General features: G+C 40.4%; 3 protein-coding genes across 3 annotated transcripts; all 3 read right to left on the reverse strand.

Annotated features, from left to right (window-relative positions):
* Positions 1-1,013: 1,013 nt before the first annotated feature.
* clp1 (cleavage factor polyribonucleotide kinase subunit 1) lies at positions 1,014-5,269 on the reverse strand. Its single transcript, XM_008283635.1, has 6 exons — positions 5,187-5,269; positions 3,651-3,925; positions 3,370-3,477; positions 3,143-3,262; positions 2,106-2,243; positions 1,014-1,982 (listed from the first exon to the last, which is right to left on the reverse strand). The coding sequence occupies exons 2-6, from the start codon at positions 3,921-3,923 to the stop codon at positions 1,296-1,298; spliced, it is 1,326 nt and encodes a 441-aa protein (XP_008281857.1). The 5' UTR covers positions 3,924-3,925; positions 5,187-5,269; the 3' UTR covers positions 1,014-1,295.
* A 775-nt stretch (positions 5,270-6,044) lies between these two features.
* selenoh (selenoprotein H) lies at positions 6,045-26,068 on the reverse strand. The gene is given in 7 exon segments (XM_008283637.1): positions 6,045-6,310; positions 8,034-8,153; positions 8,590-8,732; positions 9,146-9,272; positions 9,681-9,704; positions 25,856-25,861; positions 26,063-26,068. Coding segments are annotated over 4 exon segments (393 nt in total). The 5' UTR covers positions 9,697-9,704; positions 25,856-25,861; positions 26,063-26,068; the 3' UTR covers positions 6,045-6,310; positions 8,034-8,046.
* LOC103358608 (reticulon-4 receptor-like 2) lies at positions 18,806-24,404 on the reverse strand. Its single transcript, XM_008283636.1, has 4 exons — positions 24,335-24,404; positions 22,654-22,880; positions 22,295-22,528; positions 18,806-20,678 (listed from the first exon to the last, which is right to left on the reverse strand). The coding sequence occupies exons 1-4, from the start codon at positions 24,381-24,383 to the stop codon at positions 19,806-19,808; spliced, it is 1,383 nt and encodes a 460-aa protein (XP_008281858.1). The 5' UTR covers positions 24,384-24,404; the 3' UTR covers positions 18,806-19,805.
* Positions 26,069-27,582: the final 1,514 nt, after the last annotated feature.

The raw sequence follows: 27,582 nt of genomic DNA on the forward strand, positions 1-27,582 counted from the left end.
CCAATCTGTGACGTACCTTGGAGAACTGTATAATGAACTTAAAGCTTGATGTTTTATAGTCAAAGGGTGAATAATACTCATAAGATTAAATATTTTTGTGGTGGCTGTAGTTGGTATGGAGTGGGGGGCTGGAGTCTATCCCAGCTGACTCAGGGCGAAGGCAGGGGACACCCTGGACAGGTCACCAGTCCATCGCAGGGCCACACTTAGAGACAGACAACCAAGCACACTCACATTCACACCTACGGACAATTTAGAATCACTAATTAACCTCAACATGTTTTTGGAGCCGGAGAACCCGGAGAGAACCCACACTGCATGGGGAGAAGAAAGATTCCGGTGCCCCCACCGGGACGCGAACTGGCAACCCTCTTGCTGCGAGGCAACAGTGCTACCAACTGCAAAAACATGTACCAAACATTATGTAACCCAATTTGTTACATTCATCACTATTACTGTATTCTGGTGAGTTGTGTCCCACTTGTATTATTCATATTGCCGTCATATTTGGAATAGGTACATGTTAATAATGTGAAAAATAAAACAGCATACGAGTTGAAACAACACTTCATGAGGTCTACAAGGTGCTGTCATCTGTTTACAAATCAAACAACTAATGAGCTCCTGTTGCAGTGCTGCAAAACTGTCATACTGGTAGTGTGTGTCTGTGACAATGTGGCCTACAGGTTAGTGTCCTTTGCCTTACTTTTTACAAAACAGACACAATGAACACTGCGGGGTGTATACAATATAGAGGGCAAGACAGGTCTCCCACTTGACACACATATTAAGAAATATTGCTGGATGACAGTTTGTCAAAATAGGAAAGGTTTTGAAATCTTAAAGCTTTCCCAGACTTTCCAAAGCTTTGATTAGGTTGTAATTTTGTTCAGACACACGAACGTTTTTCCATCACCTGTCCCTTACGTATTGGATATATGCTAATAAACGTAACTGTTGTTTGATTGGAAAATGTACTGACCATGAAAGTTAGTATAATTAACACAAACACATAACTTTTTACATGAAAAATTTATTTCTCAAGAGTGAAACAATGTTTATGAAACAGATCATCAAGAAAAATATTCCTATATTGATAAAAACATCCCCTTCTAAAGACATCAGATCTTTTAAATGGGCTAAAAAATACAACCGCGACCAATTTCAATGTTCAAAAATTCTTTCTGTAGTATGTACAAAGAACAAAGAAGATAACCCGGAAACTAAAATCCAACAGAACCATCCCGAAAATGATCCACAACTTAATCCAGAGTCCTCATCCCCAAGGTGGTGCCTTATTTCATATCCATGAAACGGATGTCCATGATAAGCAGAGTATGTCTGGGCAGTGGTCTGGGTGCTGGAGACAGAATTTTCATCACCTGTGCCTGAGTGTCTACGTAAGTTACCACAATAAAGCCACACACTGGACTCTCCACTATACCCTTCCTCGCACCTTCCTCTCCGTCCTCGGCACTGCTCACGCTCAGCACATGATACGTGAGGTCTCTGCCTGGTGTCACTGGCACCAGTTTCAGCTGCGTGTCGTCCTGAGACATTCCCAGTGGCAAGCACGAGTCTGGGATGGACGGTGCCCCGATCTTGTAGATGCGGACGTCTGAGAAACGCACTTCAAATGAAAAAGGGTAGAAAGACACTCCACGGAAGCCGTAGAAATACTCACGGATTTTCTCATCCCGAGCATCCCGCCGGCACTCCTTGGAGCGTTCCACCACTCCCCCGGACTTTGGCAGGAGCACAACCCGCACAAAGTGAGGGAGGTCTCGCTTGAGTTCATTGTAGAGCCTCTCATGGTCCAACACTAGCACCACATCCACCTGAAAGGTTGAAGCGCAATGAACCAGAGCCTGGTATCCAGAACCCTTCACCCAGCCACAGGTGTTGATGATACAGCCTCCCACACTGGCCTTCCTGTTCACTTCACAGCGCTGGGAAAACACCTCGGCCAGGCAGGACGTCAGCTTAATGAGAAAATAAGATTGCAGTGGGCAGAAAGAAACAACATAAGTGATGACAGCACTTGATAAACTTGCAGTTTGAATTCATAGTTATGTTAGAAAAAGGTGTAGAATCTTTCCTCTCACCTTGTTGTAAAGTTTGATGTTGGTCCCCGGAGTTGTGGAGCCAAAGTGGTAGACCAGTGGAGCCTGGACTGAGAAACCCTCCTCCACATCTGCAGGACGCTCGATGCACAGCGCTGACACTGTCCCAGGTACAGACACCTAAAGGAGCAGAATGCTCTTTTACACCTTATACTAGTAACGACAGCATAATGAAGGCTTACTTGAAGCATTGGACACTTTCACAACCCAAATTTAACAGCAAAAACGATCATCTAGTACAGCTACCCAGTACTGTTGCATCACATGAACAAAATAATTCAGTCTGTATCCTGCTATAAATAAGTATTGTTTTAATTTCCTTCCTGTTTACAGCGTTCACATTTGTTGTACTCAGTGAAGTTGGGAAATAAAGCATAGGCCACAACTTAGGCAACTTGTGCCCTTTCGGCAATGGTTGTGAAATATGAGTGTCACATTTAGAACAGCTTCCGGTGTAATTCACAAACATTGACCTGATTTCTTCTTTTGATGCTGCATTATAAATAAAAAGCACAAATAAATACTCTTGCTGGAACTCTGCATTTATCAATCTCCTTACTCTACCAGTGTCACTCAGCTATTTTTTTTCCCAACACTTCCATCCCATATGAAGGATAATCAACCACAAGTCACAATCAGTAGGCCAGTGTTTTCAGTTCTTGTCTTCTCATAATGACTGCAATGACTTGAAAGAACATTAGTGTCACTACTAAGATACTATATATTTCTTTATTGTTACTGTTATTAATACAGAGTGCAGTGTTTTCTAGAACGTGTATCTCTGACTGACAGAAAAAGTCATATGAGCAGACTATACTGTAAAATCTTCACTGACCAAGAGATGAATCAGCAAAACAAAAAAGAGATTACATTAAAGCATGCCGTAGTTTCAGTTTGTATAAATCCAAGATGATTCAGCCTGCACACAATGGTGTATAATCATTTAAATATCACCAAATGCTATTCTATTATCTGTAAACTGGTTAAATGTTTATTCTAACAACTCCAGTTCATCTTACCCCACTCTGTCCCACATCCAGCTCCACCAGCGTTGGCCTCCTGCCAACCCTGACAGCATAGCTAAGAAGCAGCCGGCAGACTGTCGACTTCCCCACGTCTGTAGGTCCCACCACCATCACCTGAGGGCCGATTAATTATTCAGTGTTTATGTAAAATGCATTTACTGGGATCTGACAAGCTTACAGATAGAGGCCACTGAAAGCAGTCGTTCCTTAATCAAACTTACCCTTGGCCCCCTTTCATTGTCCCGCTCTGCTTGTTTTCTCATCTGTTCCAGGGCAGCGTGTGTGTTCAGGTAGAGCAGCATGGGCGTATCCTTGGACACATAAGCCACCTGTGGTGATGATAGAGAGACACTGGTTATTTGAGCCTTTTATTCATTAAGTTAAATGGAAAAAGCAATACAGTGTTAAAAGTGAAACCAATACATATTCCATTGTTAAATTATACTCAGAACAGACATATTTATACTTTTACACATTTGCATAGACTCATCCAGGTACTTACCTCTGGCTTCCCATAAAGATTCACACTGCAACCTTGCCAGGTAAAAACTGCAATCTTCGAACCAGGTCCAAATGTATACTTCTTGTTGCGGTTCAGCTCTGAGCCAAACACCTCAGCCATTCCTGTCAGGAGTTCCAGCTCCAATTGCTCCGCTGCCTCCCCTGCCTCAACCTCAAATCGAAGTTCAGTCTCCTTCTCCAGGTCATATCTTGTGCTGACCTTCCCGGCTACTGGAACGTCTTCACTGGTCTTTTCCACACTTTCTGTTGCCATGACTGACAAAACAAACTCTAGGTTATAAATATTTGCCAAAAACAGCATATTGAAAGAAAAATGTTAGATGCATTTACAATACAGTGTCACAACATTATACACTTTATGACAGTATCTGAAGTACGGCAATAAAAATTAAAGAGCATTTTCTACTTGCATAAAAACATTTCTTTATGAGCAATCACTGACCCTATAAAATGTTAATAATACTGACAAGTGCATGTCAGAGTTGAGCAACAAAGTTCAAGAACTTGTATTTACTCTTATTCAACTATGACATCTATTTTACAAAAGAAACAGGCAAAAAATGGCAGCAGAGAATAATTATGCATCGTCAAATAAAGTAATCCACAATTAATTGCTGTACAATAAAAATGCACCTGTTATGCTTCATATTTGAATTTCTAATTTTTATGTGGCATTTGAATGATATTTACAAAATGTAAGGTAGACTTAATCATACACATACAGTTAAAGATAAAGAACAAAAGGGATATAATTACTGTAAATCTCTACAGTATATAATTATTGCAATCGAGGTTGTCTGCTTAAGTCTCTTCTTTTGGGGTTTCCCTACCTCCTTAATTGGAGTTTAGAGTAGCAACAATCAAACGAATAATTGATTAGCTGTCAATCATTTGACTATTGACCAATTATCTTGAGAATCAATTACCATGTGTGTTATCTGTTTAAGACATAAAGAATCTAAATTGTCTAATTTCAGCCTCTTAAATGTGAATATTTTCTGGTTTCTTACACCTCCGTGACAGTAAACTGACTATCTTTGGGTTGTGGACAAATTAAGACATTTGTCCTGTTGGACTTGGGAAACACTGATCAAAATTTTTCATCACTAGATCAAATAACTAATCGATTAGTCGAGAAAAATGATCGACAGATTAATGCATGATTAAACTAATCGTTAGTTGCAGTACAGTCAGGGCTAGAGCTTAAGTTTAGTTATAGTTACGTGCAACAAAAATAACTGGTTTTGGTTAAGCACCATAAAAGAAAACTTAGGTCGAGGTAAAAGTAGGGGAAAACACATAATACATCTATGAGCTATGTCAAAGTGTAAACAGAGTTCAGCACAAAACTAGCAAACAAACCAGCTAGTTGTTAGCAGGCCGCAGCTGAATTAGAATTACTCACTGGAGCAAAGGCGGAAAGGTTGCGTTCAAATGCTCCGAAACACACTTAACATTTCCTGTATAGTATGACAAATGTGTACGGATTGACTATTTTTTAATGTATGATACTTACGGATCAATTTCAAGCCTTATTGTAGAAATAAAATAAGTTCACTTCGCATGAGGGGCCGTTGTCGTAGTTGGTCGCGTTATGATGAGGTCACTCCCTCAACAGCCAATAGCATTCAAACGCATGCTTCCGTTGAGAAAAAAATGCTATTTTTTATTTATGTAAAATAGCTGTCAATTGCTGAAATTACATAGTTATTTAACAAGCCGATCGTAAATTCGTTATGACACCGCAGCAGGAGTTAATGGACACTACAGTTTCGCCATTCCGTTGGCTGCTCATTTCATTTATGATGCCTCCGGTAGCATATGAAAACACTTTCATAAGAAGGTAAAAAAAAAAAAAAAAACAACAACAACAAAACAAACAACAAAAAAAACAGCTTGATTTTCCCTGGAGTGGTGTTTGAGAGGGTATCGGAGTTTGGACATCAATACATGTTTTCATAGCTTAAACAGAATACGCACATAGTTTTATCATGTCATCCAATTAAATAAAGCAAATATTCATTGGACCTCTTCTCTACCCTTCAACATAAATCCAAGAAAACGTTTTTTGCACCGTATTACAACATAAAGGCTACACACGCTGTGTCTCAAATATTGCAAAACTTTCATCTCATGAAAATATTTATTAGAGAACTCACTCATAATATAATGCTGATAGCTCTGTCTTTAACTTTTATTCATTCAAAAGTGAACCCAAACTTTTGATTTCACAGAGTTATCAGGATACATTTATGTCTGTATCAACTCATCCAATTTAGTACAGTAAAAATTCCTTCTAGGACGCTTTTCCACCCGTCACCATAAATCCTGAATGACACTGATTTCTGCTTGGCAAGAGTAAAGACACATCCACTTAATAGCTACAATAAACTTTATTTATCAAAAACAGATAGAAATATACATTAAACCTTAAGGAACTGAGAGAGAACACACTAAAGAAAACAAGCTGGACGGTGCATCTGATAAATGTATCGGATCATAGACGTTCCACTAGGTGTCACTATGTATCCAGCAGATGACAGCAGTTGGAGCCTGGCTCATCAGAGGAGGGACTGAGAACATCTCTTTGGTCACTCCTCTTCATTTTGCTTCCACCAGCCACATCTCCTGAATGCACGGCTGCAAATAAAACATGAAAGGTTCTGTTAAATCACACTATTTGTAGAGTGCTTACTGTATATACTTCTGCAAGATCACTGTTAACCACCAGCTGCACAACACTTTCTGCATACTACTGTTGAAATTTTGATTAAGCTAAAAAAAATAAATAAATTAGAGTTTACTTAAAAACCCAATTCACACATGTTCACCAGTTAATATTCAGATGTAAGTAGCCTGACAAATTTTAAAGGTATGTGAGCCAACTGTGACCTGTGCTATATTTTCACACTAGCAGATTTCATCTTGTATATAATGGAGGGATTCAGAGCTGCAGTTCAGTAACTAAAGGTGGGCAAAGTATCAATTCCTTCATGCTGTGATGCAATGCTCTGGGAAAATATGGAATATAAAGTAAGTAAGGGTACAGTGAATTCAGGAAAATATTTAACAGTATCAGCTGTATACACAGTATCCTAACACAAGCCATGAGCAAAGAGTAATTAGGCTGAGCTAAGTTCATGATAAAATATACACTTAACAAGCAAATGTCTGTATAATCTGCCTTCTGTGCATTTGTAATATGTTGCAAAACCTGAATACAAAGAAATTGGTCATTTGAAGCATTTTGTAAATTAGTGGTAAAAACAGTACAAGGTTACAGTTATATATATATTTTAAAAAAACATAAGTCAACTTTTATCCACAAATCAGGCAGGCAGGCAACAATAAATGTTATACTTAGCATTTAATGTATCCAATTTCAACACATACAGTCAACAATCTAAACAACACTGATATTTCCAAACCAAGCTCAGCGCAGTCTGGTTTTTTCCCTCAAAGAATATACTAGTATGGGATTATACCTCATTTTGTCTTCAGAACTGCCACAATTCTTTGTGACATTTCAAGGTACCGGAAACATAACAAAACATCCCACACAGCATTAAACCAACTCTATCAGCCTGAATTGTTAATAAAAGACAGGACGGATCCATGATTGTATATTGTTTACACCATATTTGGATCTCAACATCTAAATGTCACAGCAGAGATTGAGCAACATTCATCCAGCCTTCTATTGTTAAATTGTAGCGAGTCCATGCGAATTGTAGCGTCAGTTTTCTGTTAACTAACACAAACAGCGCCCGACATGATCTTCTGCTGCTACAGCATTCTTCTTCAAGGTTTTATGTGTTTTGCATACCCTGGTTGGAACAAGCAGATATTTGAGTTTTTGCCTTTCTATCAGCTTAAATCAGAGTGTTCATTCTTCTCTGACCTCTTCCGTCAGCAAGACATTTAAAACTGCCAATCACTGAAGACTTTGTCTTCTCTTGAACATTCTCTGTAAACACTCCAGATGGCAGTGTGTGAAAATCCCAGGAAACCATCAGTTTCTGAAATACTCAGACCAGCCAATATGGCACCAACAACAATAATATGTACAAAGTCACTTGATTCATATTTCTTCTCCTTTCTGATGGTTGGTTTGAACTTCAGCAGAAGCTTGTGATCATATCTACGTACATATATACATATATGCAGTGAGTTTCAGCCACAATTGGCTGCTCAAACAAACAAAACATTTTACTAACAGAGTTGACCAATTTCATTGTACTCTTTTTTATTTATTACAGCTGAATGAAATTACTTACTGAGCGTGAATGCGCAAACTTGCTGAATATTATATCTAGTGTTTTCTGTATTATAAAATAATGTTCTGTTCAACACCTATACAAACCTTCACTGGACATCTATTCAGCCTTCAGAGCCTCCTTCAGAGCAGCAACAACAACATCGGGTTGAGGAAACTTCAGTTTACGAGGTGGACCCTTCTTTATTCCAGTCCACAGAGATGTTTCTTTACGAGAGAGACGCAAGGGAACAGTATCACATAGAGGAACAATATAGAAAATCAATAAGCTGTTATGTACCACTTGTGTTTCACTAAAGCAGCCAGAGAACAGCAGCAAAGTAAGACAAATGTAGAAAAACTGACATTAGTGCTGTAAAGAGTAACTATTGCAAAACTCTTTAAAGAACAAAATAGTCAAATATATGTACACATTAAACCTAATTAGACATGTATCTTATAATATCTGCATATAAAACTATATTAAGTGCATGGCAAGTGGTGGTTAGAAAAATACTGTTTTGCCATTAGTAATGTTGGTAGCCACTACAAATGGGTAAAATTCCAAAAACTCAGATAGTGAGACTTGGCAAGAATGATGGTCTTCCCCTGGGGACACCAAATGGCTGAGTTATTCTTAGCTTTGCCTTTCCATCCTCCTCACCTTTGCCTCCATCCAGCAGAGTGACCTCAAAGCTGTTCCTTCGGGGTTTCTCAGGGTTGAGGACCACAGTCAGGTCAGGGCAGGCAGCCAAGAGGGCAGATTTCACCTCCTCAGCATTACGCCCATACACTCGTCAGCTTTTACTGCCAGAATTAACAGATTAGCCATGAGGTGGACATCTGCGCAGGCTATTCAAAGTCATCCAAGTGCTTGACTGTTTATGTTAAGGATGCATACATTCACACAAGTACTCTGTCTAAACAAAACTTCTGCTGAACAAAATTTTAGAGGATAATATTGTCTTTACTTATTTGGCACAAGAGTCATAAGAGTCAAGAGTCAAATTTGTACTTTCCAGATCAAAATGTGACAAACAAAATTAGAGCTCAGTCAGAAAAGATTTTGTTGCTGGATTATCATCATTATTATAATTATTATTATATTCAGTCATTAAAGTGACATTTCCCCAAACTTACACATTTACTTCTGAAAGTTGTGCACTTAATATTAAAGTTTTCGTTTAGTAAAGGAGTACTGATGTAATTGAAATACTCACCAGTGTTCAATGAGCACCCTTTGGCCCTGCAGGCCGCTCTCTTCCTCTCCTCGGTCCTTCTTCTCCTCCACGGACAGCTGCTTCTCATCTGCTTGAACTTCCGCTTTGCGCTTCGTCCCTCGACGACCTGAAAGCACATGAGTGGTTTCATAACAGAGGTGAGCTTTAAATCACTCCTGTTTACAATCATTGCACAACTTAACTTGAAATAACTCACCGAGTCAGCTCAGCCGACCAGTGTTACACTAAATGCTTAAACATTCCCTGTGATTTATATCAGCAACTGAATTTGTGTTTTACCAATAACCACATTCCACCAGTTTGGATGCTGGATTGGAACCGTTAGCCATGAAGCTAACTAACGTTAACTTCATGGCAAATTAGCTTACAGAGAAAGTCTACACACAACATAACCGTTGTAACAGGTGAGTTAACACGCTGTGTCTGTATATCTAATAGAAATAAAACGTACTGCATCCTGACAGTACATCTAACTTTCACAGTTTTGTTTACAATGAACAAGCTACACACCCACCTGCTTTGGACGCCATTGTTGTTACTAAACTTCGCGCGCAGGTCGACTGTACCAATATGTTCGGCGAAGGGGGGTGTACCAAGACGGACGAAACCATTAATATAAGCTTCCACCAAAACGTCATCACCAATCAAACTTTTTGGTCTGTCTTTCTGGTCCAATAATATGTCAACTATTATATATATATATAGATATATCCATCCATTATCTATACACCGCTTAATCCTCACTAGGGTCGCGGGGGGCTGGAGTCTATCCCAGCTGACTTCGGCGAAGGCAGGGGACACCCTGGACAGGTCACCAGTCTACCACAGGGCCACACTTAGAGACAGACAACCAAACACACTCACATTCACACCTACAGACAATTTAGAATCACCAGTTAACCTCAACATGTTTTTGGACTGTGTGGGAGGAAGCCAGAGAACCCGGAGAGAACCCACGCTGCACAGGGAGAACATGCAAACTCCATATATATTTAAATAGTCTTACTTCAAAATGTAACTACACTGAATGTTAATCATGCATACTTAAAAATCAGTGGGTCAACATGACACCATCACAGAAAACACTGATATACTGCTTTCTATGGCTATAAGAATGTAAAATGCTACAATATTCAGTTTGGGAATGATTGCTCTAGACTTTTGTGTTTTGAAGTTTAAAATGTCAACACATAAAATGAAAATATTACTTTGCTCTTAGTAAAGTTGAAAGGGGAAAGGTTATCAATGTGGTAAATTGGTTTTGCTTTTTAAAGTCACTGAAAATAAAGTGAAATGGTAATTGCTAAAACAGAACCTAAAACCGTTCTTTTTTTTTTAACTGAATTTTTAAAAATACATTTGTCTTTTCAAAGACATTACAAACCTTTTTTTTTTTCAAGGACAGTCAGTTTCAGCCACTGGCTTTTTCAGTTGTTTTTTTTCCCCCCTCAGACTGTTGTGTTTGAATATTTGGCACAAAGGAGCAAATGCCAGGGGAAGATTAGGCCTGTTTAGACTATATAAGACCAGTCACCCCATTTTCGTTTATTCACAGAGAGCTAATCTATCAGTCTAATTCAAACAAAGCATTATTTGATCATCTAGCAGCTCCTCAGGCTTCTTAAAACTGTAGTTTGTAATAATTTTTCTGTTAAAAATGTGCAAAAGTATCTCTTCTACTCTTGAGCCAAGACAGTTTTATAAGCAATTTTTTTGTCTTCCTGAGTTGGTTGGTCACCAGGTCATCGTTTCTAGAATGTCATCCAAGCTGGTGTTCCAACATGATGCTAAAGACAATCAGCTGATGCAACGCCCCCAGGATGAGGTGTTGGGCGGATGTGACAGAGGAACTCGAGCTTACCAAAGGACTTTATTTTATAATGGTATCGCAATTTTACAAAATGCTGCACGCAATGAACTCTTTTGAAGCCGCTTGTCACAAACACATTTGTCACAAAGACAATGTGTTGTGACCTCTGATATTCTCGGTCTCATATGTGCGTCATCTCATCCTGCTAAAACCTAGATACACTTCTCCCTTCTGGCTGTTTCAAATAAAGGTCTGTGTATTGTCCTCTTTAAACAGTGGAACAGATGAATGCAGGTCACATGCGTTGTTCTCCTATATTCTCTGATGGTTTCCATAATCTCCAAATGTGGGCTTGTGAGGGTCAGTTATATGACAGCATCCGAAATAACATGAGTGGAGTCTCTGTAGAGCAACAGACGGATGTGTTTGAGTACTCCAAAGTCAAGAGCAAATATGGTATTGCCGGAATAGTAATCCCCGTGTTTGTGGATTGGCAGTCACATTTTTGGGCACATGAAGCAAATGTCTGAACGACGTCACAAGTTGCGTCTGTGCCAAATAACATACTACAACCTTCTAAAGCGAGGCGGAGCGGCTGACTCACATCCGCTCATCTAATCATCTAATCACTGTTCTTTTGTTCTCTTGTTAACCGACTCACAACTCACACTTTTGGGCATTTTGTTAATAATTTTTTTTGTCGTCCTATGGCTTTATATTTTTTCCTCATTTTGAATCAGATCAGGCAAATAGATACATCAAATCTCAAGTGCTTCCTTGGCGCCCAGTCTTTCTTTGCAGTCTGTTGCAGTGTATTTTTAGTTGTGTGCGTAACCCTTCAGTGGAGCGGACAGGCTGCCGGACATATGTGCCCTGTCTTCACCCCGCTCTCCTTTTTTACTTCGAAGTGACTCAAGGCCGGATGCATGGAGCAGGCTGCCTCCACATGTTACAAATGCTCTTGCATGCACATGGATATTTCTGTGCACACACAACAACACCAGAAAGCAAATCCTTCCTTCATTAATTCCGGCCTTTTTTTGTGTGTATTTGCTGCACCTGCTGCATCATATCTCTCAATGCTTTAGGACGATTGGGCTGATGAAGGCATATTATGATGTTTTATTGTCGGACAAACATCGTCGATGTTCATGGTGAAACACTCAAAGCATAAGCTCTTCTGCAGCCTTGAAAATGTGAGTTAACTGAGCATAATGGCTGGTTCATAAATTATTAATGACCAAAGAAGTTGCATTCACTCAAAATATTGACACATTGACAATATTGTAGTGTGACATGTTAAGTCACACTACAAATGTTGCAGTCACATTTGCTTTTACATTTTTTATAGTCTGAAGTGTCAGGTCTTTACTTGTAGTATGCTACTGTTGCCTTATATTGTGTCAGTCTGTTTTGTGCTGCCAAAATGGCTCTAATCTATCAGACCATGGACCCTGAGCCTCTCGGTGTGTCCTGTGGTGTTGGGATGTTGGCAGACGATCCTTAAGGTCTTGTGGGTTAAAGGGCAGGGCCTCCGTTGATTGGACTTGTTGCACCCTGATGCTGAATCACGTTGGGATCTGGCTAGTTGGGGGTCAGATCACCACCTTTGGTTTGTTCCTGAAACCAATCCTGAGCAGTTTTTTTTTCACTTTGTCCTGCTGGGGGAGGCTGCTGGTGTCTGGGAGTACTGTCGCCATAGGAGGTTGTAGATTTTACGTGGGTGGTATGTGCCCAAGTAACATCCATATAAATGGATAGACTAAGAGTTCACCAGCAGAACATTGCATTGTAATAAGCTGACCAATATTACGCACTTGACCTGTCGGTGGTTTTAACGTTGTGGCTGGTCGATGTGATCTATGCATTAGAAGACACATAGCAAGTTTTCATCATGTTAGTTTAATTCTCAATCTAAGTTTGCTAATATACAAATTATGTTTCTACAGAGAGTTAATTTGCTGAGTTTCATGAACACTCTAGCAGTAGCTCAAATTATCAATGAGGTCTATTGGCTCTGATGGATCTGAAAGGTATAAGCAATTATATAAGTTATAAATGTTAAGTCTGTGCAAAGTTATTACAACTAATTTTAGATTAAGTATTTCATTGTTGTATTTTATATACAATTTAAAGGTGCTACAGTTTACTGTAATTGGTTGTTTGTGCAGGACTTTAGCAGAGATGTCGTGGAAGAATAACATGAGCATTCGATTCTACAGCTTTCTGGCTTATTTAAAAAAAAAAAAAAAGAATTGAAGGCCAGTTATATAAAAGAAACTGCATGAGTTAAAGGCAGACTCATTTTCTTCTCCTAAAGCTATTGTTTTTTGATATTTCATAATTGCTTTGGATGCCCTTCTTGCCCTTTTGGTAACAATTTATCCAGTGACTCTCACACTAGCAATGAGATCATTATTGCTCAGTGGGTAAAGTCATGACAAAGTCTCACTGCTTCCTTAAGAATAGTCTGTGCTTCCACTAAAAACGATTTTTTCACATAGTGCAAGGATCTCCTCATCTTTCTGGTTTGCCTTGGTCTTCTTTTTGGTGAATTATCTGGAGCTGCAGGTTTTCACGTGCTTAACTGTGGGATCTCGATGCTGCAACAGGACTGCAAATTATGTTCTTTAATTATGGATGAGATGGGTCAGTTGTCACGTTGTCTGCAGCACCGCGCCGTCTGCTGTTTATTGTTGGTTTTATATTGTTTGTCAGGGTAAATACTCAGCATTGAAGAGCAATGAGTTTGTTTCAAACTTCTGAAAGTCTCTTGTCCTTTTTGTTTCCTGGCTGGGCCCTCTGACGTCAGGGTGTGAGTCTCAGTTCATCCTCTACAAACAACACGTGTGAAGGTTAACGTCAGCAAACACGCCAACAAGACGTAAACTAACAAGCCAACTCATACGAGCCAATATGGAGGCTTGGCCGAGGCAAACATAACCATGTGGGGGAGACAGTGAGAGAGAGAGAGAAGTGCTGGAGTGACAGCGGTTCAGACAAAGACTAAGTGACAGCAAATAAAACGCACGCAAACACACAAAGGAGAGGAAGATACGCAGAGGCAAGAAAAATAGGAAGGAGGGTTGGGGGGAGAATGAGTGGGCACACATCATCAAAGTCTGACGACTTCAGAGAAATTCTCGCTGCTAATGGCCTGGTTGTGTTCCTGCACCGGAAAAACACTAAATATGTCCCATGACCACCCAGGCAGCTGCTTTCAGGCATAGAGGGCAAACGCCTACAGATCTGCCATGAAACAGGAACAGGGAAACATGGGGAAGGGTAATCGCATTGGTCACGATGAAAGTTTTTGATGTACATTTCTGCAGGTGGTTATCTCTGGCAGGAAAAGCTGAGAGGAGGCGTCCAAATGAATTTATTACTTACAAGTCCACGCTTATGTGAAATTATGAGCCGCAGTAAAATGTTGTTTTACGTAACATAAGCTGCTTCCAAAGTAGTCCTTATTCAAAATTTTACAAGTAATAATGTAAAATATATATGATTCTTTTACCTTTTTTTTAAGCAAAGCAACTGTTTATAAAAAGCTTGATCTAAATCATTTTTCTTTTGAACATTTAGAACAACAACAGTGATATTCTCCTAGATTCTGATGCCCTACAAAAAAATAAACCTACTCATGTGTTCTCGACTGCCAGAAAACAGATGCTTGTTTTTAAGAAAAAGTAGAAATATTAATATCTGACAGTTTGGAAAATGTGCTTATTTTCTTTCTTGCTGAGAGTTGGCTGAAAAGTTTGACACCACCGTCATGAGTGCAGCGGAAATGTAAAGCAACAGCCTGCAGTCAAGCAGCTCAGCTTAGCACTAAAACGAGGCAAAATTCACCTACCAGCATCTCTGAAGCTGAATAATTAACACGTGATCCTATTTGTTAAGTTAGCATTTAGAAGGCTGTAAGAATTACATTTCATAATGTTACTGGTTTTATGTGTCAGACTGCTTCACGTCTCTGAGCAGTTGCCAGGCAACTAGTGTACATCTAGGAAGAGTCTGGGCCTTGCCAAAAAATAATCTGGCATATACAGTACAATATTGTGCGTTTGCAGCACAAGGGGCTGCAGTTTCAGAATCGCATATTTAGGTCCCTTGTTTTTTATGTGACAAGGTTGAATAGTTTTTAAGGTTTCATATAACTAGTTATGGTTTTAGGGTTTTATTCCCCCTGTTATTACTTCCTGTTTTTGCATGTTGGACAAATGAACATAATTTGCAGTAAGTAGCATAACCAAGTCATTTTCAGTTCTAAATAATAAAATCGTAAGCTGTGATATTTGTAGTCTCTAGATGTCAAACATTTTTGAAAGGTTGGAGAGAGGCAAGAAACAAGGACGATTCTGGGGGGTACAATAACAACCATCCACACAGAACTGTAGAGAACGAGAGAGAGAGAGAGACAGAGAAATACAACTGCTGACATTATTTAAAATGAAATAAAATGATAGAACATTGAGTAATAAACAAGCACTCACATTGAACATTATTGTATGATATGCTTTAACATCCTCTGAAGTTCCATTAAACAAACAGACTTAGAGTTCATTTTGCTGCGAGCTATGATCACCTAAAAGATGATCGTTTGTATGGAGCCAACAGATTATCATGATTTGTTACTCACACTTGGGCAAGCAATCAATACCTTTGCTGTGCAACTGAAGACATCAGAACTGTTTGTAATGTTAAACAAATGCAATATTATTCACATTTAGTATGCATGCTTACAATTGCCAACCATTTTGGCCAGAAATGCAGTCCTGGCTTTATTACGTGCAACTCCCTTAGTTTTCCAGTTCAGTAGTTGGTGCTGTCTTGAAAAACAAGGATCCTGGAAATGTGATCCTGAAAATGCAGCCTCCTGTAGTGCAGATATGTGCTACTCAGCATGTAAAGCACCAAGTATTCATTATTTAAACTTAAGTGTTTGTACTGATTAAACACACCGGATACATTGTGTTGATTAGTGAGTCTGAGAAGTGTTGAATTTACTTACCTCTTTCTTTAAGAGGGAGAAAACGTTGTGTACATTTTCAAACCTCTAAGAAAAATAAATATTACAGCTGAAGGAGGAAAAAGAATGAAATGTTTGGCATTTACGCTGTTACTTCATCAAGGCTTCTTCTGCTATGCCCAAGGATCAGCAAGGATAAAATTACACCTTTTTAAAAAAAAAAAAACTCAAAAGACTTCTTTCAGGTTGCTTTTGTAGAGAGTCAATGGACTTCTGCAACCATCTGAGAGTTCCTGTTTCAGTCATTTCTTGTTTGTTCCGCTGGAGGCTGTAGAAATTAAAAATCATAAGTAAATGAGGTCTTCCACTGCTGAGCGCAAATCAGTGAAGTCAAACAAAACAAATATCCCAGGCTTAAGATAAATCTCTGTTGAAGTGTAAATGAGGAAAGAAGCATGGAGACTCTGTGAAGCCCCACTGTCATAATTAAAGCTCTTGGCTATAACCTGGTCCTGCTGCACAAAACCGTAACACTCTCACCATTCAATGAAAAGTCAGCAAACCCACTCAACAAGTAAAAAAAAAAAAGTTCACAAATAGAGTTCATAGAGACATGAGTGGCGTTAGAAAGAGAGAGACAGCGTCATGGTTACATCACCCAGGGTTAGAGGTTTTTACCGAGCAAGGAATGCGTTTTTTTTCCCTCTGTTTCCAATTCTTCGAGCTAAGCTAAGCTAACTGGCTACTTGATGTATTCTGAAACCTCATACGTGAGAGCAAATTAAAACTGAAAGTGGTGAATAAACGTTCATGTAGATGGCAAAACAGAGAAGATGTGAGCTGTTGCATTCCACTTATCATCAACATTGTGAGAGTTAATCTGTTGAGGGGGTGTGTTGGTTCCGGGACACGTTGTCACACTTTCTTCCTGGTATGTTCCCCATTCTGCCTCTTTTCTGAGTCACAATTACGTGCCCCCTCACCAAAGACCCTGGACACACACACACACACACACACATACACATACACACACACACACACACACGCTGACAGCTTATTCATCCATCTCACTGTATGATATGGTCATATATAACAGCCTTCTGTGCATGCTGAGATAACTGATTAGGGTGTGGAGTGAGCAGTTTCACATGAACTGCATAACCTACACACATTTTCATAAACACACAGACATACAACAGATACCACATCCCTCCCATCACTGTGTTTACAGTCGTCCTCAAATGTATTCCTACCCTTCCATTAAAGAAAAGGCAAAATTCACAATAGTCACTCAAATAACTAGAAACTGAAAAAAGTAATAATAAATTTAAAAAATAGTTAAATTATAATTTAGTGAAATAAGACATTGCTTTTGAATTGTGGTTGAAATGACCAAAATACCTGTCAACAAGTGCAGAAGTCTGACTGAGAGTTACAGAAAACACTTGATTACAGTGATTGGCTCAAAGGGTTGTTCAACAAAATATTAGTTTACTTGTTAGTTTGCTTGTTTGTTTGTTTTTGTTTTGTTTTTTTAATATTTCTGTTGAAACATAATTCAAAAGCAATGTCATGATTTTCATTAAATTTTTATTTATTATTACTTTTGTCAGTTTCAACTTATTTCAGTGACAGCTGTTTTTGTCCCTTCTTTAATGGGAGGGTATGAATACATTTGAGGAGGACTGTACATCCTAGTCCTGCTCGTCAGTCCTTATGAAAATCTATTAAAAAGCATTATTCAACATGCTATCAGTTTGGCTCAATGAATTCATCATTGCAGCGTCAGATTGCTGTCAGATTTCTGCTTTTCTATTCAAACCACAACTGCATAAAGTTAAAGTTGCTACTGTCCATTTTTATTATTGCAGTGTTTGTGCTTGCATACCAACTCAGCTTTTGCCCATCTATTGTACCCCATTGTGGCATCCTTAGAGAGTAAACAGTGAAACAATTAGGAAACTCAGTCACTTCTGTTTAATTATTTCTTTATTTTTATAGCAAAGAAAGCAAAAACACTTTTCTAACAAGTTTTTTCATTGGAAAAAAACAAAAAACAAAAACAGACTCAAACAACGTCACAGTATCTTTCATGTTCTAGTCAGAAACTCACAGTCATGATTCAGGTTCATAGTTAACAGATGGGACCGATGAGGAGCGTATGGCTGACATGAATAATGCCGACCAAAATTAGGTTGTACTGGCATTGTGTCGAACAGATGGCTGAGTAAACACCCATTCCATTACCCACAAACACATACTGGCAATAGAGAGGCGCAGTATGGGTGAGAAGGTTCAGTGTGTAAATGCCATGATCTGTAGGACCATAAAATATTGATCTATATCACTGAAATCAGATCACATTGTTGTATTTACTAAATCCAGATCAGATGATTTGGCAGATTGCCGTGTAATTGTAAAACTCTACAGTTGTCAGTCTATGAGACACATAAGTTCATTTGTGCACCAAAGACTTTTCATCCCAAGTCAGGAAAAAAGGAAACACATTGTTGTTCAGACACATTCACACTCATTAAAACCTGGAGACCAACAGCAGGTCTACGTGTAATGAAACCGGAACTTACTGGACAACAGCCTGAGGTGTCAAACAACACACAAGGATGTGTAGCACTCAACCTTGGTGTTACTTTATACCCTGTTCTGTTTCAGCTTACACCTCCACACTAACAGCCTCTTAAACTCTGTCAGTTACACACACATACAGGCACTCGTTTTACTAAGAGAATATGAAACTGGTCTCTTCTAGACTTTGGTCTGTTATTCTACAACAGGTAACTTTCACTCACACAGCAAAAACTAAAACACACACACACACGCAAAAATCGGAATCTGGAGAACAAGTCTTCCTTTTTCTATTTTTAGGCAGTGAAAATCTATTTTCCTGCTTAGATGAAAGGTAGCTCTGATATGTTGAACCTCATTGGTTGTTTTAGTCTCCTTCTAGTGTGGAACAAGTTTTTTTAGTTTGTCTGTGAGGGGAAGAGACAAGAGTGAAAAACACGAAGGGCAAAAAAGAGTTTCCACGTATAATTTGTTCACCTTCTGTTGACAATCTAGGTATCTCCTCTATCACTACAAACATTTTTACCAAAGTGTACCAAAAAGAAAGTACAAATCCAGCTAGTCTAAAATACAGTGTGCAGTGGGTGCATGTACAGTGATGTATGTGGTATGTACAGGTGCTGGTGGTGATGGTTTGCTGGCATCTCTGGGATCACACGAGATTTTGAATCTGACTGGGAGAGAAAAGTCACCCTTGATTGTAGATCTAATGATCATCTTCCTAAAACAGTTTCTTCCCACATCTCTCCTCGTCTGTGCTAATCCTCAACTTTCTCCTACTTCTGGTAGTGCCACATAACCCTCCATCGATCACCAGTTTTATTCATGATGAAAGAATAAATTAGTGCAGGATCATGTCAGTGGTGATTAGATGGTGAGCGCTAGTTGATATAGAAAATAGCTGTAGATGAGTCACAACGCCTGCGTTGTTTACAGCTGCGGTACTGAAAAAATCACCTGGAGACCCAACCTAACTTGGTAGGTTTCTGCCTTCGTACTGTCACTAACAGAGTCAGTTTCTGTGATGTGATCCCTGCTTTTTTTTTAAAAGCCTGTACTATTAAGCAGCAATTATTTCAGCGTAAATCTGGTCCTGCTCTACATCAGCTCAACTGACCAACGGCTCCCTGCTGCACCACCTGTCTTCTGCATCAGTATAGCACCTCCTGCATGTCGAGGAGGCAACTGAAAGGAATTGAGATCCAGGTTGTTATAGTTGGAAAGAGCAGGGGGAGAAATCAGAGGAAAAATAGGGGAGGTGGAGAGAAAGGAGTTCAGCTAAAAAGAAAGTGGAGGGAGACTGTGACTATGGAAACGGAAAGGAGGTGGAGCAGAGATGGAGTGATGGTTATGGAGGAGGATGAGGGGAAGGCTGGGTTGTCATAGTTTGGAGGACACTCCAGCTCAAAGCACCGGATTGAGGAGTCTTCGTTGCCATAGTTGGCCCAGTACTCTTCTGGGTCGAGCTTGGGTAGTGCTGCCTCATCCGCTGACAGTTCGTATTTAACGGGAAAGGTTTCGATGGGGGTTTTGGGGACGTATTGAGGCTTGACACCAGAGAAGGGGAAGGCCTTCACTGTCTCTGAGCTCTTCTGGTACGAGGCCTTGGAGGAAGATGCGGGCTTATGCTTGGAGAACCACCAGCGGGTTTTGGTGCTAAAGGTTGTTGTGGTGGTTCCAGCCAGGGATCCAGGGTCAGGCAGAGGGCAGAGAGCGAAGTCCAGCTCCCGGAGGAATCTGAGATCCTGGCCACGACGCTGAGATGGGGAGGAGCACATGAGCTCAGAAGAGGAGATGCGGGCCTTGCGGAACCACTCCCAGAGGGGACGGGCCTCGCAGCCGCAGGACCAGGGGTTACCATTGAGGCGGAGGAACTGGATGCCCTGGGCATCTTTCATGGCCTGGCCTGGCAGCTCAGCCAGGGAGTTGTTGAACAGATAGAGGATGGTCAGGCGGCCAAGGTCACGAAAAGCCCGGCGGTTGACCTGCCTGATGCGGTTGTCGTGGATTAGGAGGCGGTCTAGGTTGACCAGGCCCCTGAACACATTCTCAGAGAGGGCACGGATACGGTTTCCATGCAGGAAGAGGTGGGTGAGGTTGACCAGATCTGAAAACAGGTCATCCTGCAGGAAGTGGAGCTGATTTTCCTGCAGCAAAGTCAAAATATAAAAAGATTTAATGTGGTGAAACAACATGTGGGAAAAACCAAAGAATGATTTGAGTAAAATTTCCTTATAAGAAAAACGATTGCATTTGAAGTTGTACAACTAAAGCTAAATTTTAGATCTGATGTGCTGTACAATCTGATGAATCTCAAGTGAGCTATAAATCTAAACTTGATTGTAAACTCTTAACTGCATATGTGACATATGAATTCTCTTTTAGGAATTGCAAAAGTTTCCGTCAATGTTTACCATCTGTAGAAAAAACAAAGAGTTTCTTGCTTCCTCTGAAATGACCATATATGTACACTTGGGAGGCTTCCTACTGGAATGTAGCTTTACGGAGGTCAGGAGCAACCTGCATTGTTTCAAGCGGCTTCGAATGTGGGATGTGTTTTCTTTTATTCCTTCAAAAGGCATCTTGGCAGGGACTTATTGTCTGACTGAACAGAGTTTGAATCACTGTCAGCTGCCAACATCTGACAGTGGCCAAAACAACTCTGGCAAAAAAAACAAAAAAAAATTGCACGTGACATCTCTGCAAGCTAATTTTCACAGTGTACAGAAATGAACCATTGCCTTAAAAGTAGGAAAGCAAATACAAGTTTTATCATATATAGATACTGTGGGGCATACATTTATAAATGTAAAATATAAAGTATTACTGTATTCTCTGTACTTCAAAGGTATTGAGTTCTACAGTATTGAGTTTGAAGTCATTTATAAATAAAGCTGAGCTTGGATGAGCTTTTTTTTTTTTATATTGTCCTCTAAATATGATGTTTTAGTTTTGTAATTTTAATAGGTTAAACTTTAGAAGGAGTTTGGTGTCTGTATGCCTTTTCAAGTGAAATGTTGAATGTCTGTGGATATTGTTCATTTTCAGTCATTTGGCTGTAGGTCTGTTTAAATATGTGAGCTTGTCATGACTTTTTGGTCTTCTTTTATATTTTACAGTATATTGCAACTTGTTCCTAGAGTGTGTTTTTGTTTTTCTAGATTTTGTTTCATGTTGAAAGAGAAAGCTCGCAGCTAGAAAGGCTACTGAGAGAAAATGTGTGGGCACAATCTCATTTAACGTATTATACACTCACTTAAATATGCATGGAGGATTTGGCAACTGCTCACTTTGCCAACACTGATCTTTCTGTGCAGTTAGTTCCCTGTAATTGGTTGAAATCAGTCTCTTGAGCTTACTTTGTAATATGATGGTCACACAAATTTCAGGTTTGTTTATGCACTGCTGAATAGTGTTAACTGTTTTTTGCAGAAGCGCATACTGTAGTGTTTCTTTGGTTCTGAGTCTTCCATGTGTTTTACTGCGTTGTACTGTGTGTGTTGTGTGCAACTCACTGAACCCACTTCGAAGTAATATTTCAACATGTGCAGTATGAGAGCATCAGTGTGGGTGTGCAGCCTACATGTGGGCAACTGTAACGTGACGGATGTGTCCATAAATCAGTGCTGCAGAAAAAGTGTGTGCTCCTGCAAGCATCATGTGTTCATCCCGATGCGTGACTGTCCAGAATCTATCTGTACATGTAGCAAACGTTCTCTTAGGTGTGTGTGTGTGTGTGTGTGTGTGTGGGTGTTGCCTTTACCTGCAGGTAGAGAAACTGCAGGCTGTACAGCTTGTGGAAGAGGTCATGGGGGAGAGCTGCCAGCTTGCAGCGATGCATGTGCAGGCTCTGCAGCTTCTCCAAGCCCCTGAAGGCGCCACCTTCCAGGCGCCGCAGTGAGGGGTTGTCACCCAGATCCAGCTCCTCGAGCACCCTAAGGTTACTGAAGGCTCCAGCCTCAATCCATGTAATGTTGTTGCCATATAGCCACAACACCTGCAAAGCAATTCACCAGGACAGGAATAAAGAAAAATGCTAAGTTCAGAGATGAGTAATAAACAAGCATCATTAATAATCGGAACAGAGGCAAGAGCATAAACACCATTCTCAGTCATTCTCACCTGTGTCTCGAAGCCAAAAGAGTCTGCGCGAAGCTCTGTGATGCGGTTGTTCTGCAGGAAAACACGTTGTGAGTCATAGGGTACACCGGCCGGCACTATGGTCAGGTTCTGGGACTGGCAGCTGACCGTCATGGGCGTAGGGTAACACACACACAGCCTTGGGCATGGAGCCACCCCGCCCGGCTTCACCACCACCAGCCACAGAATCAGCCACAAAGATAGGCCACCTGGAGAGAGAGAGGGAAAGAAAACATGATTGTTTTTACCTCGAGAAGAAAAAGACCACATTTTAAGGATTAGCAACAATGGGTAATTATTGCTGCTAGTTAGTCCTGGTTTTGAAACATGCACATTGTGTGCGTGAAAAACAAAGAAAGAGAGGTCGGTTTCAGCTTAGCTTTTTTTCCCTGTATGTCTGTCAAACCTGTTGCTGGTGTCAGTGATTCTTTTTAGCACTGCTGTGCTCTCACCCATGACTTGTTGATGACTCTCAGAACGTTGAGCCTCATATATAATTCACCAGATTACATTACAAAAATCATTCACCCATCCATATCCACCTGATCACTTTACATAGGTGACAGTGGCTGATATGACCTGGTTACATAATTCTGTATTTTAGATATTTAGAACAGCAAAAATTCCCACAAATCAACAATGTACATGATAAGAGACAAAAACGTGAACCACATGTGGCTCACTGCATTACATTAACCTGGTTTCCTAGTTCTCAGGCTATTCACACCGAAAGGAATGTTTCCGCTCAGAGGTTTGCCACACGGAGAGCACGCGTAAAACCTGTAACCAGACCTGGATCGGTTTCTGTTCTTATCAATAATTTCGCAGGTTCTTGGCACAGCTCGGATATCGTTGCACAAAAGTGGCCACCGCGGGAAAAGTACATGCATTAAATAGTAATGAAGTTCCTATTCATCTTATGTGCGCAAGATTTTCCAGCGTCTCACCCCTTGACCTCTTAACAAGTTGGGCTATTAGTTGCGCTGGACGCTGGGGGACCGCCGGATTGAGACCTGTGAGTCAAATTAGACATCTTTTTGGAGTTTTATTTGCAACAAAAAGATATGTTTGATGAAGAATAAAGTTAAGAATCGTGCACGTACAAGTCAGGCTTGCATCTCTTCGTGCGTAAAAGTGACACGGAGAGATTGGCTAGGCAGTTTTTTTTTTTTGTTTTTTTAAAACTTCACAACAGACCCAATATAATTTTAATCCTATGTTAAATAACTTTTCATACAGATGATAACATCCCAAAAATTTTGATTTGAATTAAGTCTAGTCAGGAGTCTTTGCACCAATATACCCAATAAATGCGCACGACCAGCTCCTAATATGCACTGTCAAGTATAATCTAGACGTAAATATATAATAGTGCATAAAACTCAGTCGAAAACTTCAAATACACGCAAACTGTGCGTAAAACCGGAATAAAGTTGTTACATTCAGCTTCTTTACACAAACATACAAGATTGCTGTAACCCAGAATAACATGAAAATTTTTGAAAAATTTGAAAGAAGATTGTCTTGAAATTACTTGCTTAAATCTTAGAAAACTGTAGAACAGTGAGTTGCAAGCTGATAAGTAAACTGGAATCACATAAATGCATGCGTAAAATCAGGATTCTGCATTCAAACTGCAAGTGCAAGATAATGGGCTACTTACCCTTAAAGTTGCGGGCGCTGGAGCCCCTCACGGTACAACGAGTCTCCATCTCGAACCAAAGCCGAAAGCGAGTTAGCCTGCACGGCGTGGAAATGCCTGCTTGCTGCTATCTCTGCTGAGGTTCAGCTCTGGTGACCGAGTTGCTGCTGCTTCAGGCAGTGACGTTCAGGAGTCCCGGGAAGCTTTTTATACCCGCGGCCGGTCTTCGCCCACGACCGTGGGCAGCGGAGGATCCACTCTACGTCAGGCCGGGAGGAGGGGTGAGAGCCACCGGAGGAAGAGACAAGAAAGGCAGCGGCAGGGCGGGTTTTGTCATTGTCTTCACGGCGGTTACGCACCACTGTCTGTCAAAAAGAAGATTTTTTCGAAATGTCCTATTATGCTGTGCTAATTAAAGGCACCACGAGGCGCAGTCTGTTACTTTTTCTTAAATGTTTGTACTTTTTCTGAACATGAGGAAAGCATCCTTTATGTTGCCATTCTTTTAGGACTTTACATTTCCTGAGGCCATAGCAGTAACTCATCTATTAATCATTTAAGAGAAAATGCAATGTGGGAGGAACACTGTTGATGAAACATGGAGGTGGGATGGAGGCTTTTGGTGACAACAAACTAACCAGTTCCTGAGGAAACATGTTTATTGCATGACTACTGCCTTTGAAAAGGGCTTGTGTTGGTTCCACCGTGGCACATGCGCTCACATGGGGGTTGGAGGAGGACAGGAGGTGGGAAAGCTCATTTGGCATTAAAGTCGAAATATCATTTTTCTTTTTCAGTGTAGGCCAGTTTGGAAAGGAGCCGAGAGCCGCCTACAATTCAGAACAACAGATGAACATGAAAGAGAAACCCGGTGGTGGAGTGAAATGATCTAACACAGCATATGGACTGGTTACACTTGTGCGAGGAGGAGAGGTGATATACTCCTGATATTTTTTTTTGTGGTAGGACACTTGCTCCACATCCAGTTACATTTCTCACCAAACAAATCCTCTCTTTAGTGCCATATTCATCATAGCAGTGCCATCCAAGATGATGTTTTTGATACTCTTTCATTATTTTATTTGGATGGGACAGTGCATATTAATGATAGTACAATCTCAATAGTTTACACAAGGTTGCAGTAAATACGTCAGATTTAGCACAAGACTTATTTCCATCTGCTCTAACTGAGATAAGTGGCCTTTCTTATGAGATATGAATGAAGATGGGGTGAAACACCAGTGATGCTGACAGTAACAGTGAAGGACACCAAGCACCTATCTGTCTGAATAAGTCACAGCTTTAAGCTAATTAGGCTTCAGTGCAAATAACAATTTGTTGGAGAAGGTGCAGTGAAGTGTGTTGGCGAGATGTGGGTAGGCGTGGGACAAGGAGGTTTTGTGCATGTGAAATAATTCGTGTCAGGGCAGGGGTGGGCTGGGTTTACTCACTAATGAGTCCTCTGTTCGTGTCACGGGTCAAGACCAGGTCCACTATGATGCACATCATCTGTTCCCAAGTGGACACACACTCACCCAAAACCTGCTCCTTGGAAGGTCATCTGTAACTCCAAGCTGTGAGCTCAGCTCGGGGAGTTAGTTTGGAATCACGCTTGGATACATTTTGTAGTGATTATGGAAGGCATACAGCTCACAAAGCAGGCATTAGTAACCTCTGCGGGGGTCTGATAAGGTCAGATGTGTGTGTTCACATGTAATGCATTCACAATATTCTTGGCCCCAGGGCAACTGAGGGAGGCAGCCAGCTCACCAGCTTGTCTTCATCTTCAATTAGGTTGTGTGTGTGTGTGTGTGTGTGTGTGTGTGTGTGTGTGTGTGTTTCTGAGTTTACTTAGGTAAAAAAAATGGGGACTTTTATTAACACACACACACACACACACACACACACACACACACACACCTCTATTGGATTTCACTTTAATTGTCGTCAGAATGCTCAAAATGGGTTTTGGTCCTAAAATCTCCGTTATCCCTAACAGTGACAGTTTCCAAACTTTGTGTGTGTGAATTAGTACTTATCAAGTATCTGACTGACACTTTGGATACATTCACCCTGTTTTCACCAGTGTCTTTGTACTGGTACTCACACTCAAGCCTGTGTCTGTGTGATACCATAATTGTGGCCCAACCATGAGGCACAAAACATGAAAATGCATAATTTTATGTAACAACATACGCACATATGCACCACCACTCTCAAATCCCCTCCCATACGTCCTCTCACTTGCCTGCTGTGTAAAAGTGAATCATGGGGACACTGGCATTTGAACTGGTGTAAACACAGCGTGTTCATCTGTCCCAATCCTAAAAAAAAACGTGTTGCTGAGTCCTTCCATAACACCCGCTCACACACATGAACATACACTCACATACAGTGCTGATGACCCTGTGTGTGTGAGTCTGACTACTGGGTGCAGGGTTGAAAATCAGAGAGAGAAAACTCCACAAGTTGACATGAAAACTTCCCAAAAGTGTTTTTGACAGACATATTTTGCTTTAAAATTCACTCTCTCAGAGTTTCTCAATTTATCTTCATACTTTCCTGCATTGCCCCTGTTTGTTTTTTTTAGCTTGCCATCAATAGATCTAGGTCACCAGCATTTTGTCTGATGTGGTACAGGGCTATACAACACACAGACAATCCAAAGTTGTCTAAGAATCTTTAAGAATCCAAGAGTCGCTTACATCTGAGCCATTAAATGCAGTGTGAAGTTGATAGAAACGAATGAATCAGACAAGATGTGGGTGTCATTTGAGACAGTAAAGGTCCGACAAGACTTTGTTAACAAGACAGTGAATCATCTGATATTTAGTTACAGTGTGAAAAGAGAATGTGGAAAGTTCATGTTTGCACCCAATTAAAATGTATATGCCTGACTTTTGAGGTCATTAAATGCCTAAAAGCTATTTGTGACTGAAGGTTAAAATCACATTTCCGAAACAGTCTTCAGTGTTGTTTTAAAATACTTGCAAGGTCTTCTCTGCTGGCCTAAACGCTATCAGAATCACTGACTTACGTTGTAATATTTTCCCATTAATCTTTCTACATTATTCTCAACAGTCTATTCTCTTCATTTCATAGTGTCTCTGGGCTGTGGTTCTTCCAGCAGCGTATGTTTATATTAGAGCTTTTATCCAATCATATGTCAGCCATCATGTGCTGCCAGGGTCACAGAAATCTGCCCTGAGGCCTTCAGAATCAAAAGTGCAGGCATCTGTAGCTTAAAGCGCATTGTAATGAAACTGTTG

Source organism: Stegastes partitus, unplaced genomic scaffold, assembly GCF_000690725.1.
Source record: "Stegastes partitus isolate 25-593 unplaced genomic scaffold, Stegastes_partitus-1.0.2 Scaffold321, whole genome shotgun sequence".
Classification (NCBI taxonomy): Eukaryota; Metazoa; Chordata; class Actinopteri; family Pomacentridae; genus Stegastes; species Stegastes partitus.

Coding starts and splice junctions, on each gene's coding strand:
- clp1 (XM_008283635.1), bottom strand. CDS start 3,923: ATGGCAACAGAAAGTGTGGAAAAGACCAGTGAAGACGTTCCAGTAGCC. Junction 2,244..3,142: donor TGGATGTGGGACAGAGTGGG/GTAAGATGAACT, acceptor CTGCTCCTTTAG/GTGTCTGTACCTGGGACAGT. Junction 1,983..2,105: donor ACATCAAACTTTACAACAAG/GTGAGAGGAAAG, acceptor TTTCTCATTAAG/CTGACGTCCTGCCTGGCCGA.
- LOC103358608 (XM_008283636.1), bottom strand. CDS start 24,383: ATGGAGACTCGTTGTACCGTGAGGGGCTCCAGCGCCCGCAACTTTAAG. Junction 22,529..22,653: donor CTTTTGGCTTCGAGACACAG/GTGAGAATGACT, acceptor ATTGCTTTGCAG/GTGTTGTGGCTATATGGCAA. Junction 20,679..22,294: donor TGCAGTTTCTCTACCTGCAG/GTAAAGGCAACA, acceptor ACTTTGCTGCAG/GAAAATCAGCTCCACTTCCT.